At 53.7% G+C, this 21,766-nt stretch overlaps 1 protein-coding gene across 2 annotated transcripts in view; it reads right to left on the minus strand.

Annotated features, from left to right (window-relative positions):
- PIP4K2A (phosphatidylinositol-5-phosphate 4-kinase type 2 alpha) overlaps positions 1 to 21,766 on the minus strand; it is a 154,405-nt gene that overhangs the window by 49,452 nt on the left and 83,187 nt on the right. The window contains exons 2-4 of one of the 2 annotated variants that reach the window (XM_037837837.1): positions 19,184 to 19,281; positions 17,464 to 17,560; positions 423 to 575 (exon numbers count right to left, since the gene is read on the minus strand). In XM_037837837.1, the coding sequence (XP_037693765.1) occupies positions 423 to 575; positions 17,464 to 17,560; positions 19,184 to 19,281 (348 nt within the window). The remainder of the gene's footprint in view (positions 1 to 422; positions 576 to 17,463; positions 17,561 to 19,183; positions 19,282 to 21,766) is intronic. The other variant, XM_037837838.1, reaches the window with a different exon arrangement.

The following is a 21,766-nucleotide window of genomic DNA, read 5'->3' on the forward strand; positions in this document are numbered from 1 at the left end:
CTCAGCCGTGGGATGCCCGGGGTGGGCTTTTCTGGGGCAAGGAAGAGGTAAGCACCAGGGGACCGGCCGTGGGGGCATAAACAGGCAGGCTCTGGGGCAGCCCCTGCGCATGCTGCCGGAATGCTGCCAAGCCCTGCACTGGGGGATTTCAGAACTGGAACACTCGCATCAAGACCAGGACACAGAAGGGTCCTGGATTAAAAGTGCAACATGCATCCCTGAGTGTCCTCCCAGCATACACATCCCTGAGTGCCCCATGCCAGTGACCTGGCCATGGCAATGCTAGAAAACCCAGGCAAAGGAGATTTTTTCATGTCCCCCATGTTCTTGACAGTTCCTAACTATATACTGAACCTCTGGCCTTGATAATTAGTCGTGAATGTCAACCTTCTCGGAGTGCCAGAGACAGAGAAGAGAGTTACCTGGTGGTACTTCTTGAGGATGTTGTGCATTTCGGCCACGTCTTCGCTCGTGATGGTCTTGATGATGTACCTCTTGTCGTAGGAGGTGTGGAAACGGGCCCCGCTGCGAGCCTGCGAGTCGTTGGGGAGGGGCGCGCTCCTCGTCAGCGAGTTCTTGGGGGGAGAGAGAAGTGTTAAGAGGACGGCTTTCTTGTTTGTAGGGAGTGTGTTGTCACCACAGTTTTCAAAAGCATTTGCGCTTGGAGGACACCAGCGCGCAGGCCGCCGCCGTTCTACGTCCATCGGGACTCAGGCGGCGGGTCCCCAAGTGGGGGTGGCGGGGGGCACAGCCGGGCACGGTGGCCGGAAGCCATGCCCGGAACCATGACCAAACCACCGTGTGCGCCTTATTCTTTTCAGAGTTGGACAACAGCTCAGATTTTCTGAATAAAAGTGTGTCCCCTCAGGAGAGAAAATTTTGCACCCACCGAGGGTCTGAGTGTTGACAGGGACTGTGCCACGCGTTTTGCTCGGAGGAGAACATCCCCACGAGCCGGCTACTGTTAATTTCATCATTTCACAGGGGGAAGAGGGGACAAGAGGCTTAACAAATGGCCAGAGGTCTCGCGGCCAGCACACGGCACAGCCAGGTGTCCGGGCCAGTGTGGCTCGCTCAGAACCCAATGGGCAAACCCGGCTGCACCAGGCTGTGTGGGAAGAGGGGTGCCTGCCCGCGCCTTCTGAACCCCCAGAACAGTCTGCTTTGGTCCATCCCCTTTCCAGCCATTTCACTTGAGGGTCGGGTTCAATTCCCGAGCCCTTCGTCCCTCCCTGGTGACGCTTTGGTTTGTTTCTCGGGTTCCCACCGAGCCTCCGGGCAGCCTTGCCCGCCCCCTCCGGCCTCCGTCCCCGCTCACGCCGTGCTCCGAGGGCAGCCCTCACTCCCTGCCTGGCCCCGTGTGCGCTGTGAGTGATTCGAGGGGCCCTGTCCCCCTATGAGAGGTCTTCAGAGCCCCAGAGCAGCAGCACGGCCTAGTCAGGGCGCTGGGGTTACAGTTACAGTGACACGCTGAGCCACGCTCATTCTTTTCCCATTACATCCTGTCCAGCGCTGGTGCGGGTAAAATGGGAAACTCGAGTTCAAGAATAACGGTTCAATACAAATTCAATTCAAGACAATAGGGTGCTGGCTGTATTAATTCACTAAAGATAATGCGTAGGCGATTAAAGCCAAGGGCTGGAAACGCACAACCAAACAACATCACAACTCCTCAGATCAGATGCAAGCTCCTTTCCAGTTCTCTGCAATTCCCTTCAGTTTCAAAGACACCGTTACCACCGTTTATTAGGGACCCTGCCGTGGGATACTGGCCACGTCTTAATCCTAGGAGCAAAACCTTCTAAACTTGCATCTCAATTCTGTCTCTATTCCCTTTTCAATGACCACGAAGTAGTCCCAGACCACAATACCCACTTTCAGCGTGGGGAAGACATTGTTCAACGTTCTTAGTTTTCATGTAATCAGTAAAGTCAGGAACAGGTGCTTTGTCATCTGTTAGACTGTACCTTTTAGGATACTAGGAAAGTAAAAACAGGAGTCAGACTGATTGAACGCCTCATGCAACAGACAAGCAGAGAATTGGAAGAGTTAATGTAGTTTTATGAAAAAAATGACTGATCCCTAGAGACTAAGGCCTGGCAGAATCCGACTCATTATTTCATATCATTTTTACAACATTCCTGGGAGCCAGAAGAGCCGGAAGCCTCTTCCCACGCGAAGGTAAGGAAACGGAGGTGCGGCCGAGTCAAGGAACAGGGGGCCCCAGCCCTGGCCTGAAGCTTTCGCGGAGGCAACCAAAAAGGGCAGTTCACAAAAGCGAGAGTCGAACGCAGCCCGCCAGCCGCGGACTCTGCCACTCGCACCAACGCGAGCAGGGTGGGCGGCCTGTCTCGCTGAAGGCAGTGCGGAGCAGGGGCTGGGGGCAGCACCCGGACCCCCTCGATCCTGGGCGATGCCTTCCAGCCTCGGAGCCCCCGTTCCTGGGTCTGTGACCGGCTGGGCTGGAGCTCTGCTCGGGTCTCCTGTAATTCTAAGCGTGTGGCCGCTCCAGGACCCGCCGGGGAGCACGGGCCTCGGTGGGGGCCTGCAGGTTGCCCAACGCCGGACCAGCCAGAAGACGGTGCACCCAGTGCCTCTGCCGGGGTGAGGAAGGCCGAGGAGTTCCCGGGGGGCACTGAGCAGTGACAGTTCTCGGGGCTGCAGGAACGTGTCACTGGGCAGAGCCCACGGGCACGCAGGACGTGTTTAGCAGGAAAGGGCAGTGCGGCGGACGGCAGGAGGCGGCTGGCGATGGAAGAGGGGCCTAAACACCCCCTGCTCTGCTCCAGTGACACGGAGCCCGGGGAGCTCGTTCTGTCGCACAAGAGTGAACGGCTGCATCGTGCAGGGGCCCCAGCAGGGTGGGGGGTGCACCAGTACGTATATATTATGTTCCCCAAAACGCCGTGCTCTTTAAGGAAATCTTGTGGAGCCAGTTGTATTAGTGTTGATTAGGTTGGAACCCTTGGATTAGGTTGTTTCCATGGAGATGTGACCCACCCAACTGTAGGTGATGACTTTGATTAGATGATTTCCATGGAGGTGTGGCCCCGCCCAGTGTGGGCCTTGATTAGTTTCCTAGAGCTCCATCTAACAGCTCGGACAGAAGGAGTGAGCTGCTGCAACTTACAGAGACATTTTGGAGACAGCCATTGAAAGCAGAGTTTTGCTAATGCTTTGGAGGTACTAGCCAAGAGTGTGCCCTGAGAAGCTGACACAGAGACATTTGAAGAAAGCCATTTTGAAAAGCATCCTGGAAGCAAGCAGACGCCAGCCATGTGCCTTCCCAGCTAACAGAGGTTTTCTGGATGCCAATGGCCTTTCTCCAGTGAAGATACCCAATTGTTGACGGACACTTTATGGCCTTAAGACTGTAACTGTGTAACCAAATAAACCCCCTTTTATAAAAGCCAATCCGTCTCTGGTGTTTTGCATTCTGGCAGCATTAGCAAACTAGAACAGGGGGCCAAGGAGATGAAAGCCTGGGAGTGTGACAGCTCGGCCCGAGCCCCCTCCACGTGTAAATAAGTCTCGTAATCAAAGACCGTTTGTGTTGGAGGCCGCCTTGGAGACGATCCCACACCACGCGATCTACAGGTGGGAAACCGAGGCCCAGGAGCTACGGCAGCACCAGCCTCTGCCCTGCCTGAGCTCTGCAGGCTCGCAGACACCGTCGGGAGAGTGGATATAGACTTCTTACAATTCTGAGCAACAGCCAGCTGGCATGAAACCAAAACTGTCTTTACATTCCCAATATGGAAAACATCAACGATAGTGACGACGCTGAGCAGCTGCAGTCCTTTATTTACGCTTATTTACAAATCTACCCGAGGCACACAGGGCTGCCCACTAACTGAGGGCGGGGGGCCTTGGCAGGGACGGGAGCCGTCCTCTCTCAAGGCAGATGTGTGCAGGCGGAAGGAGGTGCCAGGACGGGGAAACCCCAAGCAGCTGCGCCCGGGCCCCAGGCCTGGCAGTTCACAACAGGGAGCACTGTCGACGGCCCTGCCGACGGCCCTAAGAGCCCTTCCTGTCCCGCCCGTGTGGCTTGCCGTGTCCGCTGGGGTGACTTCCCGTGCCCCAAGAACCGCAGGAGTCCCCGCTCTCCCTCGGAGTCTACTGTAAGCGGCTGTCGCCTCCCGTCTTTCCCTGCCTAAAGCTGTGTGGGTTTTCTTGGCAAAGAAGTAAAAGGAGCAATCTCTGGCCCTGGGATTGCTGAATTCTGGGTTACTCTCCACCACACTAAGCTCAAAATACAAAGAAAAAGAAGTTCAGGTGAAATTTTCACATTAGGACAAGATCGGCATAAAAGATGGCAGGTCTAACTGAAGACACCTTTTTTTAAAAAAATTCTTTCTCACCTCAAATACCTAATAGCCATGTCTGAGATTAAAATCTTATCCAAACTAAGGCATAAAAAGTACTGTTTACAGAGCTGGTTGGTCATCTTTAGGATAATTCCCATTTCCAAGGTAAAATATTCAATTTGGGGAAATTTTTTTTTTTTGCCCTTATCCACCTGTCTTCATGAGGACACTGCCAGATAAAATTCCCCCGTGGAATCCACCTGAGGTTTGGAGAGATCTATGCTCATTGGAAAACACATTCCTTGTACAAAGACAAAGCTTCAAGAGTTATGTGTTCCATACCAGGGTGAAATTTTTAAAATCCATCATCTGGATTTTAAAATCCATTCTCAGTCTATCAGTTCAAAAGGATAAACTTGCAAAACAAAGTGCTCTGTGGACATTGAGGTCTAATTCACACTCCAGCAAAAGTAACCCAGGGGTGACTCAGCAGGTGACACCTCCCACGCCCACAGGCCACCAGGATAGGCCACGTTCCCAAAACCACGGGGTACACGTCCATCAAGCGTTCGGAACGTCAGAACCACGCCTCCACAGGAAGTTTAGCTGACTCAGCCTTTTATTCAGTTTACTGTATTTTTCAGGTTGATGTGGCCATAAACAGAGGCTTTTGGACTTTTCACATTCCAAAGACAAAGCGAGAAGGCGGCACGGCATGGTGCCAGACACGGAGGCTTAAAGTCACAACTGGGTGACTGTGGACAAACTGCCTGAGCTCTTTGTGCCTCAGTTTCCACATCTGCAAAAAGGTAATTGTGCTGAGAATAATAAACGAATCAAAGGTTTGTTTGGGGGTTAAATGACATTATATAAAGTATTTATAATAGTGCCTGGAATAAATGGTAGCTACTGCTAGAGAAAGCAAATTTCGAAGATATTTAACAGTGTAGATCAATAATAAAAAATTACTCTCTACATTGGTAAGTGAAGTTACAAACAAACAAGGCTTTGCAGAGTAAGCTCTCCCGGTTTGCTCTTGGTTCCTTCCCACCCGCGTGGCCGAGCGTCTGGTTGGAGAGGTAGGCCCATGCCCTGCTCCTGTTTATGAGAGCATGTTGTCTCCTTCAGCCCTCACTAATAACGACAGATACTTTTAAAAGAGAATTCAAAACATTTTACAATGGAGTTTCAAGCAAAAATTCTCAACCCCCGAGGTCTTCCTTCCATCCTTGGCCCCCACTCACCCCCAGGATCCTCTCAAGCCAACAAGAAGAGGGGATGCAGGGCAAATTCACCAGAAAGCACCAGACCAGGAGGCAGCCCTGGGAGCTGGGGTGGCCCCTCGGAGAGGGTGGGTGGGGGTGGTGAGGCGGGGGGCGGCCGCTGCTTCCCACAGCGGGCAGGGGACACCAGAGAGTGTGAGCAGGGCTGGCTGGAGACACGGGGCTGGCCGAGAGGGACGGGGGTTTGGAAAGGCAGCCTTGGAAAGGATGGGCTGGGAGGTCACGCGTGACACACCAGCTCACACAGGCCCTGCCGACGAGGGGCCGTGAAACACTCATCCAACCCCCACAAGTCACCCCTGCATGGGCCTCTGGAACCTGGTTCTTTCCTGTTCCGGCTCGAGGCTCTCAGCACGGACGGCAGAAACAGCAGCGTCTGGTGAGGTCAGGGGCTCTGAGGCCTCCACCCGCTGCCCCTCCCACCCCATCCCTCTGCCATCTGATGAGCCCTAAAGAAAGCCAGGGGGCCTTAAAGGCGTGCACGTCTCCTTCCTGCTCTTCTAATCGTGACCCAGCCGCAGCTGCTGGGGCTGTGGGCAAGACTTAGGCAACGGACCATGGTTTGATATTAGTTTAAGGAGAAACTAATGATAAATGAAAACAAACTGTAAGAAAGTGTGCCCTTTTCATTGGCTACTTTTCTTCTATACATTTGATAGTTTCATATGATAAACTAGGTGATGACTTAAATTCTCTTATTCTAAATGGAAACACGGTTACCATAATCCCCCACCCCAAGAAAAAGGAACCAGAGTTGATGGTGGAGGGAAAAAAAACACATGGTATTAAAGATAAACAAATCACAATCTCCAAACACTCTTCTTTCACAGCTGTACTGAGATATAATTCACATATCACACAGCTCACCTACTTGAAGGGCACAATCCGGTGGTTTTTAGTAAGTTCACGAAGTTGTGCAACCATCACCACACTCAACGTGAGAACATTTTCATCCCCCAAAGAATGGCTGTGCCGTGAGCAGTCACCCCTTCCCTCCGTGCCCCGGCCCCCGCAGCCCCTACCCCACCCTCTGCCTGTCGGCCCTCCCGTAATGGGCACTTCATGTAGACAGAGTCACACAGGACGGGCGTTTGCAATGTCATCCTGGGGCCCCAGTGCACCAGCTGCAGACCTCAGGCCATCGCTGGGTAGAAGGGGGGACAGCGGGACCCCCTGGTGGGTCCAGGGCCAACCCATAATTTCAGAGGTCACAAAACACCCTAGGGGGGGCATATGAGGGTTCTCTAGGGAAAAAGAATCAACAAGACATATCTATAAATATAAGATTTCAGAAAGGTGTCTCATGCAACTGTGGGTATGCAGGAGTCCAAATTCCGTAGGGCAGGATGCAGACTGGCAACTTCAATGAACTTGTTCGATGAATTCCTCAGGAATGAACTGGCAACTTTGATGAACTCCTCAGGAAACGCTTCACTGGTCAGCCGAAGAAGTGAAGGTCCTCCATCTGTCTCCCTTAAAAGTCTTCAACTGATTGGATTAAATCCAGCTGATTGTATTCTCATTGCGGAAGACACGCCCTTCATTGATGTAATCAGTCACAGCTGCGGTCAATTGACTGATGATTTAATAAACCAGCCTTCTGGTTTATTAACCAGCCACAAATGTCCTTGCAGTAACGGTTAGGCCAGTGCTTGCTTGACCAGACACCTGGGCACCATCACCTGGCCAAGGTGACACACGAACCTAAATGTCACAGTCCACCCCTTGTCAACTTGGCAGTTACACACATCACCTAAAACCATACTTTATCTCTAAGTAGATAACAATAACAGACATATATTTCACCTAACAATACTCCGCTGTGCAGCGTACAACCAGAAACGCATTAAATCTCTCCAGAATAGGGTGCAAGTCCTTGGGTGATCTTAACTCTTAAAATTGATTTCCTTTAACTTAAATACTGTGAAATGAACAATACAGCTTATGTCATATGATAAGGGGATAAGACAGAGAAGGAAACAAGGATATTTGCTTTACAGACAAATACAAACACATAACAAAACAAGGAGGAAATATTTATGCCATCATAGTCCTCTTTTCTATAAATGGTCATGTGGTCGTAGTTCCTACGTATCACTACCTTCTTCCACTACCCATTCCATGTTCCCTTTACCCTCAGCAAGCACTTCAGCTTGGCGTGGTTCTTTGCCTGGTGGGGTGACCCAAAACTTCCTTCCTGAAGTTTCTTGGCCATTGGTAGTCCTGCCTGGATTGGGTTGTTGCAGTTTTCCATTGACTTGAATCACGGGGCATGGTAGTACTAAGAGACGCCCCAGGGGATCTCCCGTATACCAGGAAAACTCTTCTTTACTTCCATTGTGTAGTTGCAGTGCTATTTCCCCTCGACAGTCAGGATCAATCACCCCAGCCAGTACAGTAATCCCCTTCCTTGCCTGTTGATTCAAAGGCACAAGAAGCCCAAAGTGGCCAGGTGGCAGTCTTAACTTCCAGTTCAATGGGATTATTGTTGTGTTTCCTGGTGGAAGCACACCTCCTTTTGCAACCAAGACCTATAGACCAGCAGAGCTTAAGCTTGCAGGGACAGGAAGCAAAAATTTACCTAGTGGATCACTAAGAGTGATAGTGAGTGGTGCCACTCCTGTTTCCACCCCTTGATTCCTGGACCCATGAATCCTGGCTATGAGAGAACAGCACCATAGAGTGGATGCTGATTCAGAGCATACACAGCCTCCTGGAGAACACTGCCCCAGCCCTGCAAGGTATTGCCACCCAGTTGACACCGTAATTGAATCTTCAACAGGCCATTCCACCGTTCTATCAACCCAGCTGCCTCTGGATGATGGGGAACACGGTAAGACCACAGAATTCCATGAGCATGTGCCCACTCCCTCACTTCATTTGCTGTGAAGTGGGTTCCTTGGTCCGAAGCAATGCTGTGTGGAATACCATGACGGTGGATAAGGGATTCCGTAAGTCCACGGATAGTAGTTTTGGCAGAAGCATGTTGTGCAGAGAAGGCAAAACCATATCCGGAATATGTGTCTATTCCAGTAAGAACAAATCACTGCCCCTTCCATGATGGAAGTGGTCCAATGTAATCAACCTGCCACCAGGTAGCAGGCTGATCACCTCAGGGAATGACACCATATCAGGGACTGAGTGTAGGTATCTGCTGCTGGCAGATTGGGCACTCAGCAGTGGCCGTGGCCAGGTCAGCCTTGGTGAGTGGAAGTCCATGTTGCTGAGCCCATGCATAACCTCCATCCCTTCCACCATGGCCACTTTGTTCATGAGCCCATTGGGCAATGACAGGAGTTGCTGGGGAAATAGGCTGATTAGTATTCACCAAATGGGTCATCTTATCCACTTGATTGTTAAAATCTTCCTCTGCTGAAGTCACCCTCTAGTGAGCATCCACATTTTTTGCCCACTCAGAAAGGTCGATCCACATACCTTTTCCCCAGACTTCTTTGTCACCGATTTTCCAATCTTGTTCCTTCTAAGTCCCTGACCATCCAGCCAAACCATTAGCAACAGCCCAGGAATCAGTATACAGATGCACCTCTGGCCAGTTCTCCTTCCAAGCAAAGTGAACAACCAGGTGCACTGCTCGAAGTTCTGCCCACTGGGAGGATTCCCCCTCACCAGTGTCTTTCAAGGACATCCCAGAAAGGGGCTGCAGTGCTGCAGCTGTCCACTTTCAGGTGGTGCCCGCATATCGTGTAGAACCATCTGTAAAACAGGCCTGAGTTTTCTCTTCCTTAGTCAACTGATTGTAAGGAACTCCCCAAGATGCCATAGCTGTGGGCTGGGAAAGAGAAAGTAAGGTGGAAGGAGTGGGGGTCATGGGCATTTGGGCCACTTCCTCATGTAACTTACTTGTGCCTTCAAGACCTGCTCGAATCCTATCTCGTATATGCCATTTCCATTTTATGATGGAGTGCTGCTGTGCACGCCCAACTTTATGGCTTGGTGGGTCAGATAACACCCAGCTCATGATAGGTAACTCAGGTCTCATGGTAACTTGGTGGCCCATGGTTAAGCGTTCTGTCTCTACTAAGGCCCAGTAGCAGGCCAACAGCTGTTTCTCAAATGGAGAGTAGTTATCTGCAAAGGATGTTAAGGTTTTACTCTAAAATCCCAAGGGCCTGCGCTATGATTCTCCTATAGGAGCTCCCATAGGAGCCTGCCAAAGGCTCCAAACAGCATCTCTATTTGTCACTGATACTTCCAGCACCATTGGGTCAGCTGGGTCATATAGTACAAGTGGCAGAGCAGCTTGCACAGCAGCCTAGACTTGTCTCAGAGCCTCATCCTGTTCCAGTCCCCACTCAAAACTAGAAGCTTTTCTGGTCACTCGGTAAATGGGCCAGAGCAGCACACCTAAATGAGGAATATGTTGTCTCCAAAATCCAAAGAGGCCAACTAAGTGTTGTGCCTCCTTTCTGGTCGTAGGAGGGGCCAGATGCAACAGCTTATCCTTCACCTTAGAAGGAATATCTCAACAAGGCCCCACACCACTGGACACCTAGAAATTTTACTGAGGTGGAAGGCCCCTGTATTTTTGCTGGATTTATCTCCCATCCTCTGCCATACAAATACCTTACCAACAAATCTAGAGAAGTTACTACTTCTTGCTCACTAGGTCCACTCAAAATGATGTCATCAGTATAATGCACCAGTGTGATGTCTTGTGGGAGGGAGAAATGATCAAGATCCCTGTGGACAGTGTTATAACATAGGGCTGGAGAGTTGATATAACCCTGAGGTAGCAAAGTGAAAACTTCTGGTCTTGCCAGCTGAATACAAACTGCTTCTGGTGGTCCTTACTAACAGCTGTTGAGAAAAAAGCATTTGCCAGATCAACAGTGGTTTACCAGGTACCAGGGGATGTGTTGATTTGCTCAAGAAATGATACCACATCTGGAACAACAGCTGCAATTGGAGTCACCACCTGGTTAAGCTCATGATAAACCAGTGTCATCCTCCAAGACCCATCTGTTTTCTGCACAGGCCAAACAGGAGAGCTGAATGGGAATGTGGTGGGAATCACCACCCCTGCATCCTTCAAAGCAACTTTGTAAAGCGGGAGGTGTTTTACAGCTGGGGGTCCTCGGAAAGCAGGTGTCCTCCCTCAGCTCCCATCAGGGCTCTGTGACTTGCTAACCAGGCACGGAAGAGCCAAGGCTTGAATCCAGACCTCCCGGCATCCAGGAAAACGTCCTTCCGCTGGCACAGGTGCCCTCGCAGTGGGCAGCCACCCAGGCTCACAGTGACACGCCACAAAGCCCACAGCACGGGAGCAGGAGTGGCTGCCCAGGCCAGGCTGGAACCTGGGCCCAGTCAGGCCACAACTGAGTGGGCACTGGAGGTCCGTGACCTCGCCTGAGAGGTAAAGACCAACAGGCCGGCACGACGTCACCATCCAAGGCTTATCAAATGATCTTTCAGGGAATTTCAGACAGTCTGAGCTGTGGTCCCAGGTGTGGGGCAGCTTATTACAGACGGGAGCAAGACGCAGTGCACTCAATGCGTGTTGATAAAGAGGTGACTGTGAGAAAGGAAGGACAAAAAAACAAAAATGAAGGGCGATGGTGACAGGGAGAGGAGCAGAGCTGCAGAGCCTCAGGGACTCCACGGAACTCAGGCTAGAATCTACAAGACCCATCCCTGAAGCTAGCGACGAGCACAGTGATGGGGACTGTCGGCTCCTGTGTGCTACGTGCGGACCTGGGTCTGAAGATGGGGTGGTTGGCGGTGATGACTGCAATTCACTCAGCTCTTAGGAACAGCAAAGAAAACCTGAAGGGGCTGAGGGGCTGTGAGGGTGTTTTCTAGAGAGAACAGCTCGTTGATCCAAGAGGAAGCTCGGTGGGGCTGGCCCAGGGGCCGCTCTGCACAGGGCAGGTTTCCTCCTGGTGTCCAGCTGGTCTGTGGTGGTGGTGACCTGACGGGGACAGACAGTGAGGAGAGCCAGTGTTTTGGTTTGCTAAAGCTGACAAAGTGCAACAAACCAGAGATGGGTTGGTTTTACAATGGGAATTTATTAATTTACAAGCTTATAGTTCTTATGCCATGCACTAGCCCAAACCAAGACATCAGCAGGTGAAACTTTCTCCCCAAAGTCCGGCTACTGGGGATCCCCGGCTCCTCTGGCACATGGAAGGCACATGGCAGTGTCTGCTGCTCTCTCCTTTCTCTCAGGTTGTGCTGTTTTCGGCTTCTGGCCTCAGTGGCTTCCTGTCTGTTTCTGTGGTTTCTCTCTGTTGTGTGTGTGTCCTTCTCCCAGCTTCTCTGAATTTCATCTCTTATAAAGGACCCCAGTAAGAGGAGTAAGACCCGCCTGGAGCAGCCTCGACTGAAACAACCTAATCAAAAGGCCCATGCACAATTGGCCCACACCCACAGGAATGGATTAGCTTTAAGGACGTGATCTTTGCAGGGGCACAGACAGCTTCACACCATCACAGCCAGGGAGGGGGCAGCTGGGGGATCCCGGCAGACAAGGGGCCATCAGAGGGTGGGCCCGGACCCCAGAGGACACACGCTCAGGCTCGTGGCAGCACAAGCTGGGAACCAGGCGTGGGGCTGAGGAGGGAGCAGCGCGGCTCTGGGCCTCTGCCACCCCAGGGAGGGCCTCGCTGGACATCCCGGGGCAGCTCCACGTCCCCGGACCTGCATCTTCCTCTCTCCTGGCCCAGCCCCTCAGGGCACAATGTCCCCGGCTCCGGTCCTGCCACCGGCAAGCCACTGTCTCCTGGCTCTGCCCTCTGGCCTGGGTGCTCTGGGTCAGGACCCTCCCCCATGCTACCGGGGCTTGGTCCCAGCCTCCCGGCTTGTTCCATACGTGACTGCATCGAGACCCCAGGAGACACAGACCCCCCATCACTTTGCATCCTCAAACCCGCAGCCCAGGCGCCAGGTGTTGGCTGCACCCCCCCGCCTTCTCCTCTGCTGCCTCTTTCTAATCCCATCTTCTTACCCTGCCGACCACGGACCCCATACCTCCTTCACCCCGGGGCTCCATTCTGGACAGCCCCCAGCTCCTAGGATCCCCCTCGGCCATCCCTCCTGCTGGGGACGTAACAGGCACCCACTCAGCAGCTATCTCCAAGCCCACCTACCCCCACGTCCTCCCCGGGCGTGCCACGATGTCTTGTCTGTTTCCATTCCTCACCTGGAGAGATGTTCAGTCAAATGGAAAAGCCCGGAAACTGGGAACAAGCAGCCCAGCCACTAATCAAGGCAGGAATTCTGAGCAGCAGGGACCCCAGCCCGGGGGGATAAACCCACCCTCACATGGTACAGACAGTGCTCCCCGACACGACGTGGGGTGTGCGGCGCTGCCACCCAGCAACCCGGGCCCAAGCAGATGGCCCCTGGGGACTGGCCATGATGGGCTCTTGTCCCTCGTCCTCCAGACCCTCCGTGCTGTGCAGGTAGGAAACGGTCATTTGCTGGGAGCCCCCGGGTGCCCGAGCCCGGCCCCAGGACGCACGTGTGCAGTGCACACCACGGCTGCCCTTCTCCCACAGACACTCCTGGTGCCGGGAACCTGCCGGGACCATCCCTGCCCTCCAGGGGCTGATACTCCAGTTGGGAAATCTACATTTGAAACACCAGGATAGACCTTAGATCCAGAGATATGGGCAGAATAAGCTTTTTCAAGTTTAGAATTTTATTTTTAAACTTGAAACAAGGACAGCAAAAGTTTTAAACATTAGCTTTTCAAATTCATTCTTTAAAAACTAGAATGCTCTGTTACAAGGACGAGGAAGAACGTGCATTGAACGGGACTCATGAGGGATTCGCGCCCGGGAGAGGCCGTGGGGAAACCGGAACCCACCTCGCCTTCTGCAGAGCCCGAGGCCTCTACAGTGACCCAGTGATTTTAGGTGCAGCAGCGTCACCTCTGACCCCACCTTCTCAGCTTCCAGCGGGCAGCCCTCTCGGGGCCCAGAGCCCTTAGCAGAAGTCTCCCTCTGACGCCCGGGACTCTGACAGGAGGCCAGCTGTCCCTAGAGGTGGGGACGAGAGGTGTGGGCTTTCTTGATGGACCCGAAACCAAGATGTCAGGGGTGCTGGAAATCCTCCTGCCCTCTAATACAGAGTCTGGTGCATAGTAGCTGCTTAAACAAAAGAAAGGGGGCTCCTTCACCCCTCCTTCTCTTCGGCATCCCCGGGAAGTCCAGGCAGAGCCTGACCTGTGGGGGGTGCAGTGAGCACATGTTGACCTGGGGGTCAGGCCTGAGCCATGGGCCCGAGGGACGGGACTCCACATGGTGGCGGGGACAGTAGGAGGGACCACGGCCACAGAGCCAGTGGGGGGTCCAGAGCACCCATTGAGAAGCACGGCCTTGACAGGCAGTGGGGAGGTTGGGGTCACACAGGCCAAAGGTCGCAGCGGAGATCGTTCTCAATTGGGGAGCATCAGGCGTGTGTGTGTGTGTCTTGAATTCTGTCTCTGGGTGCTGAGCCCTGGTCCCGTGGATGGGGCCTCATTTGGAAACAGGGTCTCTGAAGATGTGATGAGCTGAGATGAGGCCAGATGGGATCAGAGTGGGTCCTCAACCGATGACAGGGTCCTCAGAAGGGGAGGGGAGAAGAGACACGGGGCAGGGGCAGCCATGCAGACGGAGGAGGATGGCGAGTGCCCATATGGAGCTGCGGGGGCAGCCACGGCCGGCCGGGACCCCCGGGTGCCAGAGAGGCCTGGAAGGCCCTGCCCGGAGTCCTCAGAGGGGTACGACTGCCAGCACCCTGATTCCAGCCCTCCGGCCTCCACAGCTGCAGGGACTAACTTTCCCAGGAGGCTGAGACACACGTGCACACACGCACACACACACACAGGTTTACACATGCATGTGAGGCGGTGCTGTCAGTAACACGGATATTCTATACCTGTTGCTTGGATTTGTCCTTAACAGCAAGGAAAGTTAAGTTTTATTTTTAAAAGACATTGAAGAAACCAAAGGCAGAGGAAAGACACAAAGGTCCGGCAGGAGGGCAGGGGTGCTTTCCGGCCCCTGCACGCGGGCTGGTGGAGCTCACTAGTCACCACCGTCCACCTTTACCAGTGACGCTCTGTGAGTGACACGCTCTCCAGGTGTGGCAAAAAGGCTTTGCAAAGTCAGGACAGCGGGGCCCAGGCACCCACTGAACGTCACGGGGGTTTGGACAGGGGACAAAGTAAGGGAGGGGCCCCCTGTGGCTGTGCTCATTCAAAGCACAAACCCTTCAGAACTACGGACGCAGCAAGGTGAGGTCCAGCAGAGCAAGCCCTCGAGCCTGCGGCCACCTGGGACCTCCAGAGGATGGCAGGACCCAGGCCCAGGTGGGACCCAGGACCAGGCGGGACCCAGGCCACCATCTGCCACCCCACTGGCACTGAGAATCTGAGTGGTGCGTGCTGATGGGCTGAGGGATCAGGGTCCCCTGTCCGTACACACTGGTCTGCAGCAGGTACGGGGTCACGGGCCAGGGAGCCTGGTGGGCGAGGCTCGAGTCAGCAAACACCCCTCAGCCTGTTCTGGGAGATGTCATGGTTGCTCACACCCCAGTGGGCTCATCTGCTGCGTGGACTGGCCGTGAGGAGCCAGGGGCCCGGGCAGCGATGGGACAGCTGAGGACGGAGCCCCGGCCCGGCCCTCGCCCACTGCCGCTCCCAGACCCAGGATCTGTGCCTTCCTTCCCCAGGGGCACAGGGCCCCCTGCAGGGAGCGCTCAGAGCCAGGGGGCCCACTGCCCTCCATTTTCCCAAAGTAGTCAACAAACTGGGGTGCACCCCACGTTTACTATTTTGTTCTCTGTGTGAACACAGGGGCCCTGCCCTTGTTGAGCATTTTCCGAGAAAGCATCAGGTTGGAGAGGGGAAAAGGTACATTTCTGGTTCCCAAAGGTTACTGTGCACACCCCCCTCTCTTTACAGAAATACAGTCCCCAAAGAAGGAGCAGCATTTTAAATGCCAAAAGCACCAGGCCCAGCTGAGGGGGGGTGGCTCCCCCGTGACCAGCCGCTCTCAGCCTCCACGCCGCCTCTCGCCCCATAGACTCCCGGGTGTGTGGGCAGCTCCCCCGGATCATCCTCCACGCGCCGAATCTGCCTCCACGTCTCTGCCCGGCAAAGTGCACTTGTCCATATATCAGCTTATAGGGTTTGGCTTTTGGGGTGGGGGAAGGGAAGGAAAAGCGCCTCAGGTCTTGGTATTTCAGCAACTAAACTGGTCATTTTAGGAAATTAGAAAAAAGACAACAAACCACTATCAGCTGCAGAACAGAGTTCAGGATGTAATGGATGCAAATGCTCATCTCATTTGATAGGCTGTTCATGAGAAGAAATACAAGGACTTCATTTTAGTGATTGACTGAAGAGCTGAACAATATCCTACAGCACAGGCTCTCAAAAGTCAGTTTCTGTGACTGCCAGGGCCATTGTTTCCTTAAGGCAAAAAACCAAAACCAGGGTGGGGAAAAGGCCGGGGCTGGGGGGCACACAGTGTGCAGCGAGAGCACCAGGCAGGGGAGATTTCCTCAGACACCAGAGGGCTGTCTGCCGGTGACTCCTCCCAGAGCACGGGGCACGGCCTTCGTTTCCACACGGCCTCTCTGACTCCAGACAGGCCTCCCACTCTGCTTTTCCAAAAGTTAGTCTTCAAAAGTTACTTGGTTTTTCAGCTGTAAACGCTAAATCCATAGTTCTGAGCTACACCCTAAGATGAAGTCCCAACCTCGGTGCTCGTTCTGCCGCTGGGCTGCAGAGAAAACCCCAGCACCCATGACCTCCTGACCCCTGCCCCTCACCCTCCTGGGGATGCGCCCGGCCTCATGGACACCGTGGCCAGGTCTTTGGGGGAAGACCACCAACCTGGCCGGCACCTCTTTTTTGAAGCACAGCAGCTTCTCGTGTGGAGTAAGCATCTGAGAAATTCCTGGACTTTGAACAACAGGCAGGATTCAGGATCCAGATCTGCTTTAGGGACCTCATTCTTTCAGGGAAAACCCAGGGTACATTGTGCCTACATTCAACTCCCATTTTGGTGCAGAGGTAATACACTGCTTACCGCAGGAGAAATTAGGATTTTCAGCGTGTCAGGGTTCCCACCGTAAATGAAGAGACCCCCAAAGCCAGAGAGGGGCACTCAATAGCCCAAGTTGAAATTTTGCCCTTGAAAAAGTCCCTGGCTTTTACAAACCTGGGCTGCTATGTGAAAATCAGGTCACCCAAGCCAGGTCCCTTCTTAGGAAAAATAATTATCAGTCTACAGGTCTCAAAATTTTAAGACGGGGAGAGGAGCAACAGTGCCCACTTTTAGGTCCTGAGAGCAGGATGGAACTGTTCTGAGGCTGGCAGTTCCTGATGAGGACGTTGGAGCTGCAGCCACCAGACGAGCCGGTGATTCGGGACACAGGGTGTGGCCTTGGGCAAGCTCGCTGTGGCCAAGCAATGGAGCCCCCCAATTTGAAGAGCAGCAAATCAGCAAGAAAAAAATAATAATTTCTGAAATTCCTAAGTGGCCTCGGCAAATCTGGGAAATGGGGCTCAGCACGTGCTCACGCCCACTTCATGTCCTTTATGGTGGGAACTGAGATGAGCCCTCGTGCAGAGCATGTCCACCCGGAAGTGAATGTGCATCCCCAAAACCTCACGTGCTTGTCTCTTCCCAAATAATAAGACTTTCTTTACAAACTGACTCCTATACCGCGATCATATTGTATAAAGGCATCTGCCTGACGGAATCCTTTATTTCAAAAAGAGCACTGAGAAATTCCTATAGAAAATGAAAATTCAGCTTATGTGACTACCTGGAATGGCACAAATGGGAATCCCGTTCTACAGGGCAAAAGGTTCTATATGAATCCTGCCTGGAGTGAACGTTACAAAAGCAACTCACCTGGAAATCTTGGTCATCGATCCCAAACCTCTCTCGCAGGTTGCGGAAAACTGTGGGGCAGTATTCCTTAAACTTGAAATGGCTCGGCATGTTTTCTCTGAAAAGAGGGATATGGAAGAATAAAGCTCCGACATGGACAGAGCTAACCAGGGGCGTGTTGGGACGTGAACCCTGCCCCCCAAAGAGCCGTGCTCGAGTCCGGCCCATAACCTGCGTCCCGTGGGTGTGAACGCAGCTGGAAACAGGGCCTCTGGAGGTGTCACTGTTAGCTAAGGTGTGGGCTCACTTGGGAACACGATCTTCGAAGGTCCTGTTTAGAAGTCACATTGACTCAGGGTGTCCATCTATGGGGTAAGAGACCCTACAAAGAGGGAAATCAGACGGAGGCAGGTGACAGAAGGCAGAGGGCAGAGGAGCCGGAGGAGGGCGGGCTCCCGGGGGACAGAGGACGCCCTTCTCCAGAAGGCCACCACCCCGGGGAAGCCTGGCCTCGCTGGCATCTGACCCAGGAGTCCCCGTCCTCGCCCCCCGAGACAAGGAACACTGCTTTACGCCCCCATGGGTGGCACCTGTCTCTGCAGCCCTGGGAAAGCGAGCCAGGGTTCACTGTGCAGACAAGGCACAGGCTCCCGTCCAAGGACAGGGGCAGGGGACCCCTGATGTCACTCCCGTCACCCCGGGGAACTCAGGCTACGTACCCCACTTTCCCGGCCACCTCCCCAGGGATGCCGGGCAGGGAGCGGGAGAAGGGGGAGCCGAGGGGAGGCGGGGAAAGGACTCAGGTCCCGGACCATTGCTGGAGGAACTAAAGCTTACAAAGCAAGACTGTCCTCTCTCTCCACAAAGAATATATTTTACATAACTCCCACACTGTAAATTCACAGAGGCAAAATTCTCTCGAAAGGTCAGCCTCTAAGGAGTTTGGTGAGAAGAAGAAGGGACACATCAGCTTCTGGTTAGAACAATGGCCCCGTTAAAAAATGTCCTCCTCGCTGGTCACGTGGGAGGGATCTCGGCAGTCCTCACAGAGGCACAGCCCGTCCCCTGCCCCCTGCCCCCCGAGAGTGACAGCTTCCTCCCGTGTGCTCCTGCAGAAGCCAATGACAGTCCCTCCTCCTCCTCGCCCGTGTCCTCTGCCCCCCGTTACGGAAGCCGTGGAAGTCGGCCCCGCTCGCCTGACCGCAGCTCCTGGGGCCGGGCTGTCTCCCCACCGTGGGCCCCTCCAGCCCCCAGGACAGCCCAGCGCACCGGAGGGCTCCGCACAGACAGCTAAAGTGACATTCCCACAGAGGAAAAACAGTCCCGATGCCCAGTACCGCATCCCACTGTGTTTCAGTAAAAGGCCCCTTAATTCTTGTTGTTAAATGAAGCCGTCCACTCAAAAAGTAACCGTTTTCAAAGTTTTGTGTGAGAGCAGAGGTTCATAACTGCTCAGAAATGCACACAATCTACAGCTTCAAAAATTAAAATTCTAGTGAGACCACCGCTTTTAACATAAGAGATATCTGTAGAGAACAATATGCCATAAGGCAAAAGAATATTACCCAAGAGGGCCGTGGATGCTTCTCCGACAATGGGAGGTAGTTATACTCATCACGGGATTAGCTTCAGCAGCACAACTGCACTCCCACCCACTGAGAAATACTGTGATTACAGAAAGTCACGCAAGCCACGCTCCCCGCAGCCCTCCCGTCCCTTAGAAGGCCAGGCTGGTACTTACTTGTTAAAAAGGTGATTGTCCACCTTTATCTTCGAATAGGACTTGAAGTCATCTGGCATCAGCATTACAGGGATTTGAACATGGCTCAGTTCATTGATCTGGAAAAAACACAGAACAAAGGACCCAGGTCAGGACCATCCAGGTGAGACGTCCTTGGCGCACAGGTGCACCTGGCGAGGCCGCGAGCCTTGCTGTCCACCCCCCCCACCTGCCCCCTCGCTCCTGTCCCCAAGGTTCACTCTCCTGCCCTTCGGCCCCACCCCATTGGCCTCACCCCCGCAGCCTGCCTGGCGCCCGTGCCCCACTTCTCATGTCGGGTGCTGGGTGGCAGAGAAGGCAAGGGCGGGGGGCAGAGGGTCAGCTGCAGGGCCTGCCCCCTCCCCAATCTGTCCCGCCCGCCGCCCCACGGCCCCCAGATCCCAGCACACAGAAACAGCTATCACAGACGGGGGCTTTCTACAAGTTCTGATATAAATATCTGTTGAGTCTATGTACAGAATTATTCCTTTACACTTGGATACCTAAGGAACAACCATGATTATTCATGTGGTTTTTACCTTTTGTACCAATTCTTTAAATTTTATTTTAAAATTCTCTCTCTCTCTCTCTATATATATATATATCTTGTGTGGGGCACGAATCTACCCAAACACGACCCTCTCTTAAGGAAGGAGGAGGAGATGGGCTGGACAGAGGACACAGGTGGCATCTACAGAAGGCCTGGGGCAGCTTTGACACACGACTTTGAAAAAGCCGGGCTTTCTCCTAGATAATTATTTTGGCATCTTGGTTCCCAAGTTATAGCTCCCTTGTTGCTAGAACTAGAACCATTTTAAGGAACGAATTTCTGGTAGAATGGAAGGTACTCTGAAGGGTTCTCAGTGACCAAAACCTGACAAAACAAAACAAAACCTGATAGAACAGGCTTTTAATACATTACTAGAAGCACACAAAGTAGAACGTTCCAGAACACTGCCCTTCCCCCCAGTAAGCAAAATCCACAAGTGCGTGGTGGTCTCGGGCAAGTGTGTGAGGAGGGGTTCTCAGGAGATGCACCAATTTCAATGCTACTTGGGCAAGAGAAAAGCTGGGGAGCTCAACTAAGGGCTTCACAGTAAGTTAGGGCCTGGAAGGGAGTAAACCGGCCCCAATACCTGGAAGAAGTAAATGCAAATGGTCTCTGGAGGAAGTTCAGGGTGGCAGAGGCAAACCAAGGAGAAGCCAACCACGTATCACTTTCCTGATGTCACACAGAAAAAAGTTGACAACAACATAGCAAATGATTGCTTTCTATCACATCCACGCTCCAAGTGACGACTGACAAAGCAGAATTCAGCTCCCAAGTGGGATCGTGTACTGATTATTTATTCAGAAGCATCTGATTCTCTGCATGGACCGTCCAAACCCCCCGAGTCCTGCCTAGTGCTCTGGAAATCTGTCTCGTGTGACCATTTCTCCATTAGAAAGTAAGCAGGAAAAGAGAACCCTCCGTGAATCCTCTCTGCTTTATGGTAACTGCTCTGGAAGAAGTTCTTGGAAGAACTGGCGAGACCCCTTTAGCCAAGATGGGACGTGCAGACTGAGAATCCCACTTGTCGGGGAAAATGCACGTTAGCCTGGTGGGAACACAGGAGCCCAGAGGCCGGGCGTGGGGGGAGAGTGTCGCCCAAGAGGCGGAGCGAGGGCCGCGGCCTAGGGTGGGGGGTTGGGCTGGGGACACGCAGATGCCAGAGACATGGAGGCGAAGACAAAAGGACTCCGCAGATTAGAGACCCCGGAGCCCAGGGCCCGCGGGGATTCCTGACCTGCAGGACCTGGAGACCCCTCTCTGCAGGCGGCTTAAAGGCAGAGCTCAGTTTTGAACTTAAGTTTGCTGGGCCTCAAGGCCATCTCCGCATCCAGGTCGGGTGGCCTTGGGGGTCTGGAGGTGGGGGGTGGAGGGTGGCAGGTGCCAGCTCCCCCCGCGGGTGAACGAGGCACCTGGAGAGGGGAGGGTGGGGGGCCTGGGAGCAGTCGGGTACGCCCCGTCCCACCGTCTGGAGAGGACAGGCCTGCGAAGGGGCTGCAGGGCGGAGGTGAAAGGCGGGTGGCTTTGCGAGGAAGAAGGGAAGGGGGTACCTCGGGTCAGGGGGGCCAGGGGGCGGCATGCTTCTGGGAAGTGCCAGGTGGACTTGGCAGCAGGGCGGCCTCTGGGGGCCTCGGCACCAGGTGCTCCGATGCAGAGCACAGCGAGGGGAGCACGGGAGGTGACGAGGCTGGTTCTTAGGGGGTCTGGAGGAGGGGAAGGGACAGAGGTCAGGGCACAGAGCTGCACTGGGGTCAGCGGCTGTGGGAGAAGTGACAGCCCGTGGGGAGTCCTGAGCACACACAGAGGACACGGCTTTGGGGAGGCGACAGGGAAAGGGGCAGGAGTGTGCGCGGCTGTGTGGGATGAGGCAGAGGTGAGCTGCCACCGGCTGTGGTGTCCTCTGGGAAGCAGGTGCAGGGGCTTAGAGGGAAGCCAGGGAGCCGGGCAGGTGGCTGCAGCCTGCGGGAGAACAGGTGTGAACAGAGCGGTGTGGCTCTGGGGCAGAGCGGAACCAC

Source organism: Choloepus didactylus, chromosome 5 (assembly GCF_015220235.1).
Source record: "Choloepus didactylus isolate mChoDid1 chromosome 5, mChoDid1.pri, whole genome shotgun sequence".
Taxonomy (NCBI): Eukaryota; Metazoa; Chordata; class Mammalia; order Pilosa; family Megalonychidae; genus Choloepus; species Choloepus didactylus.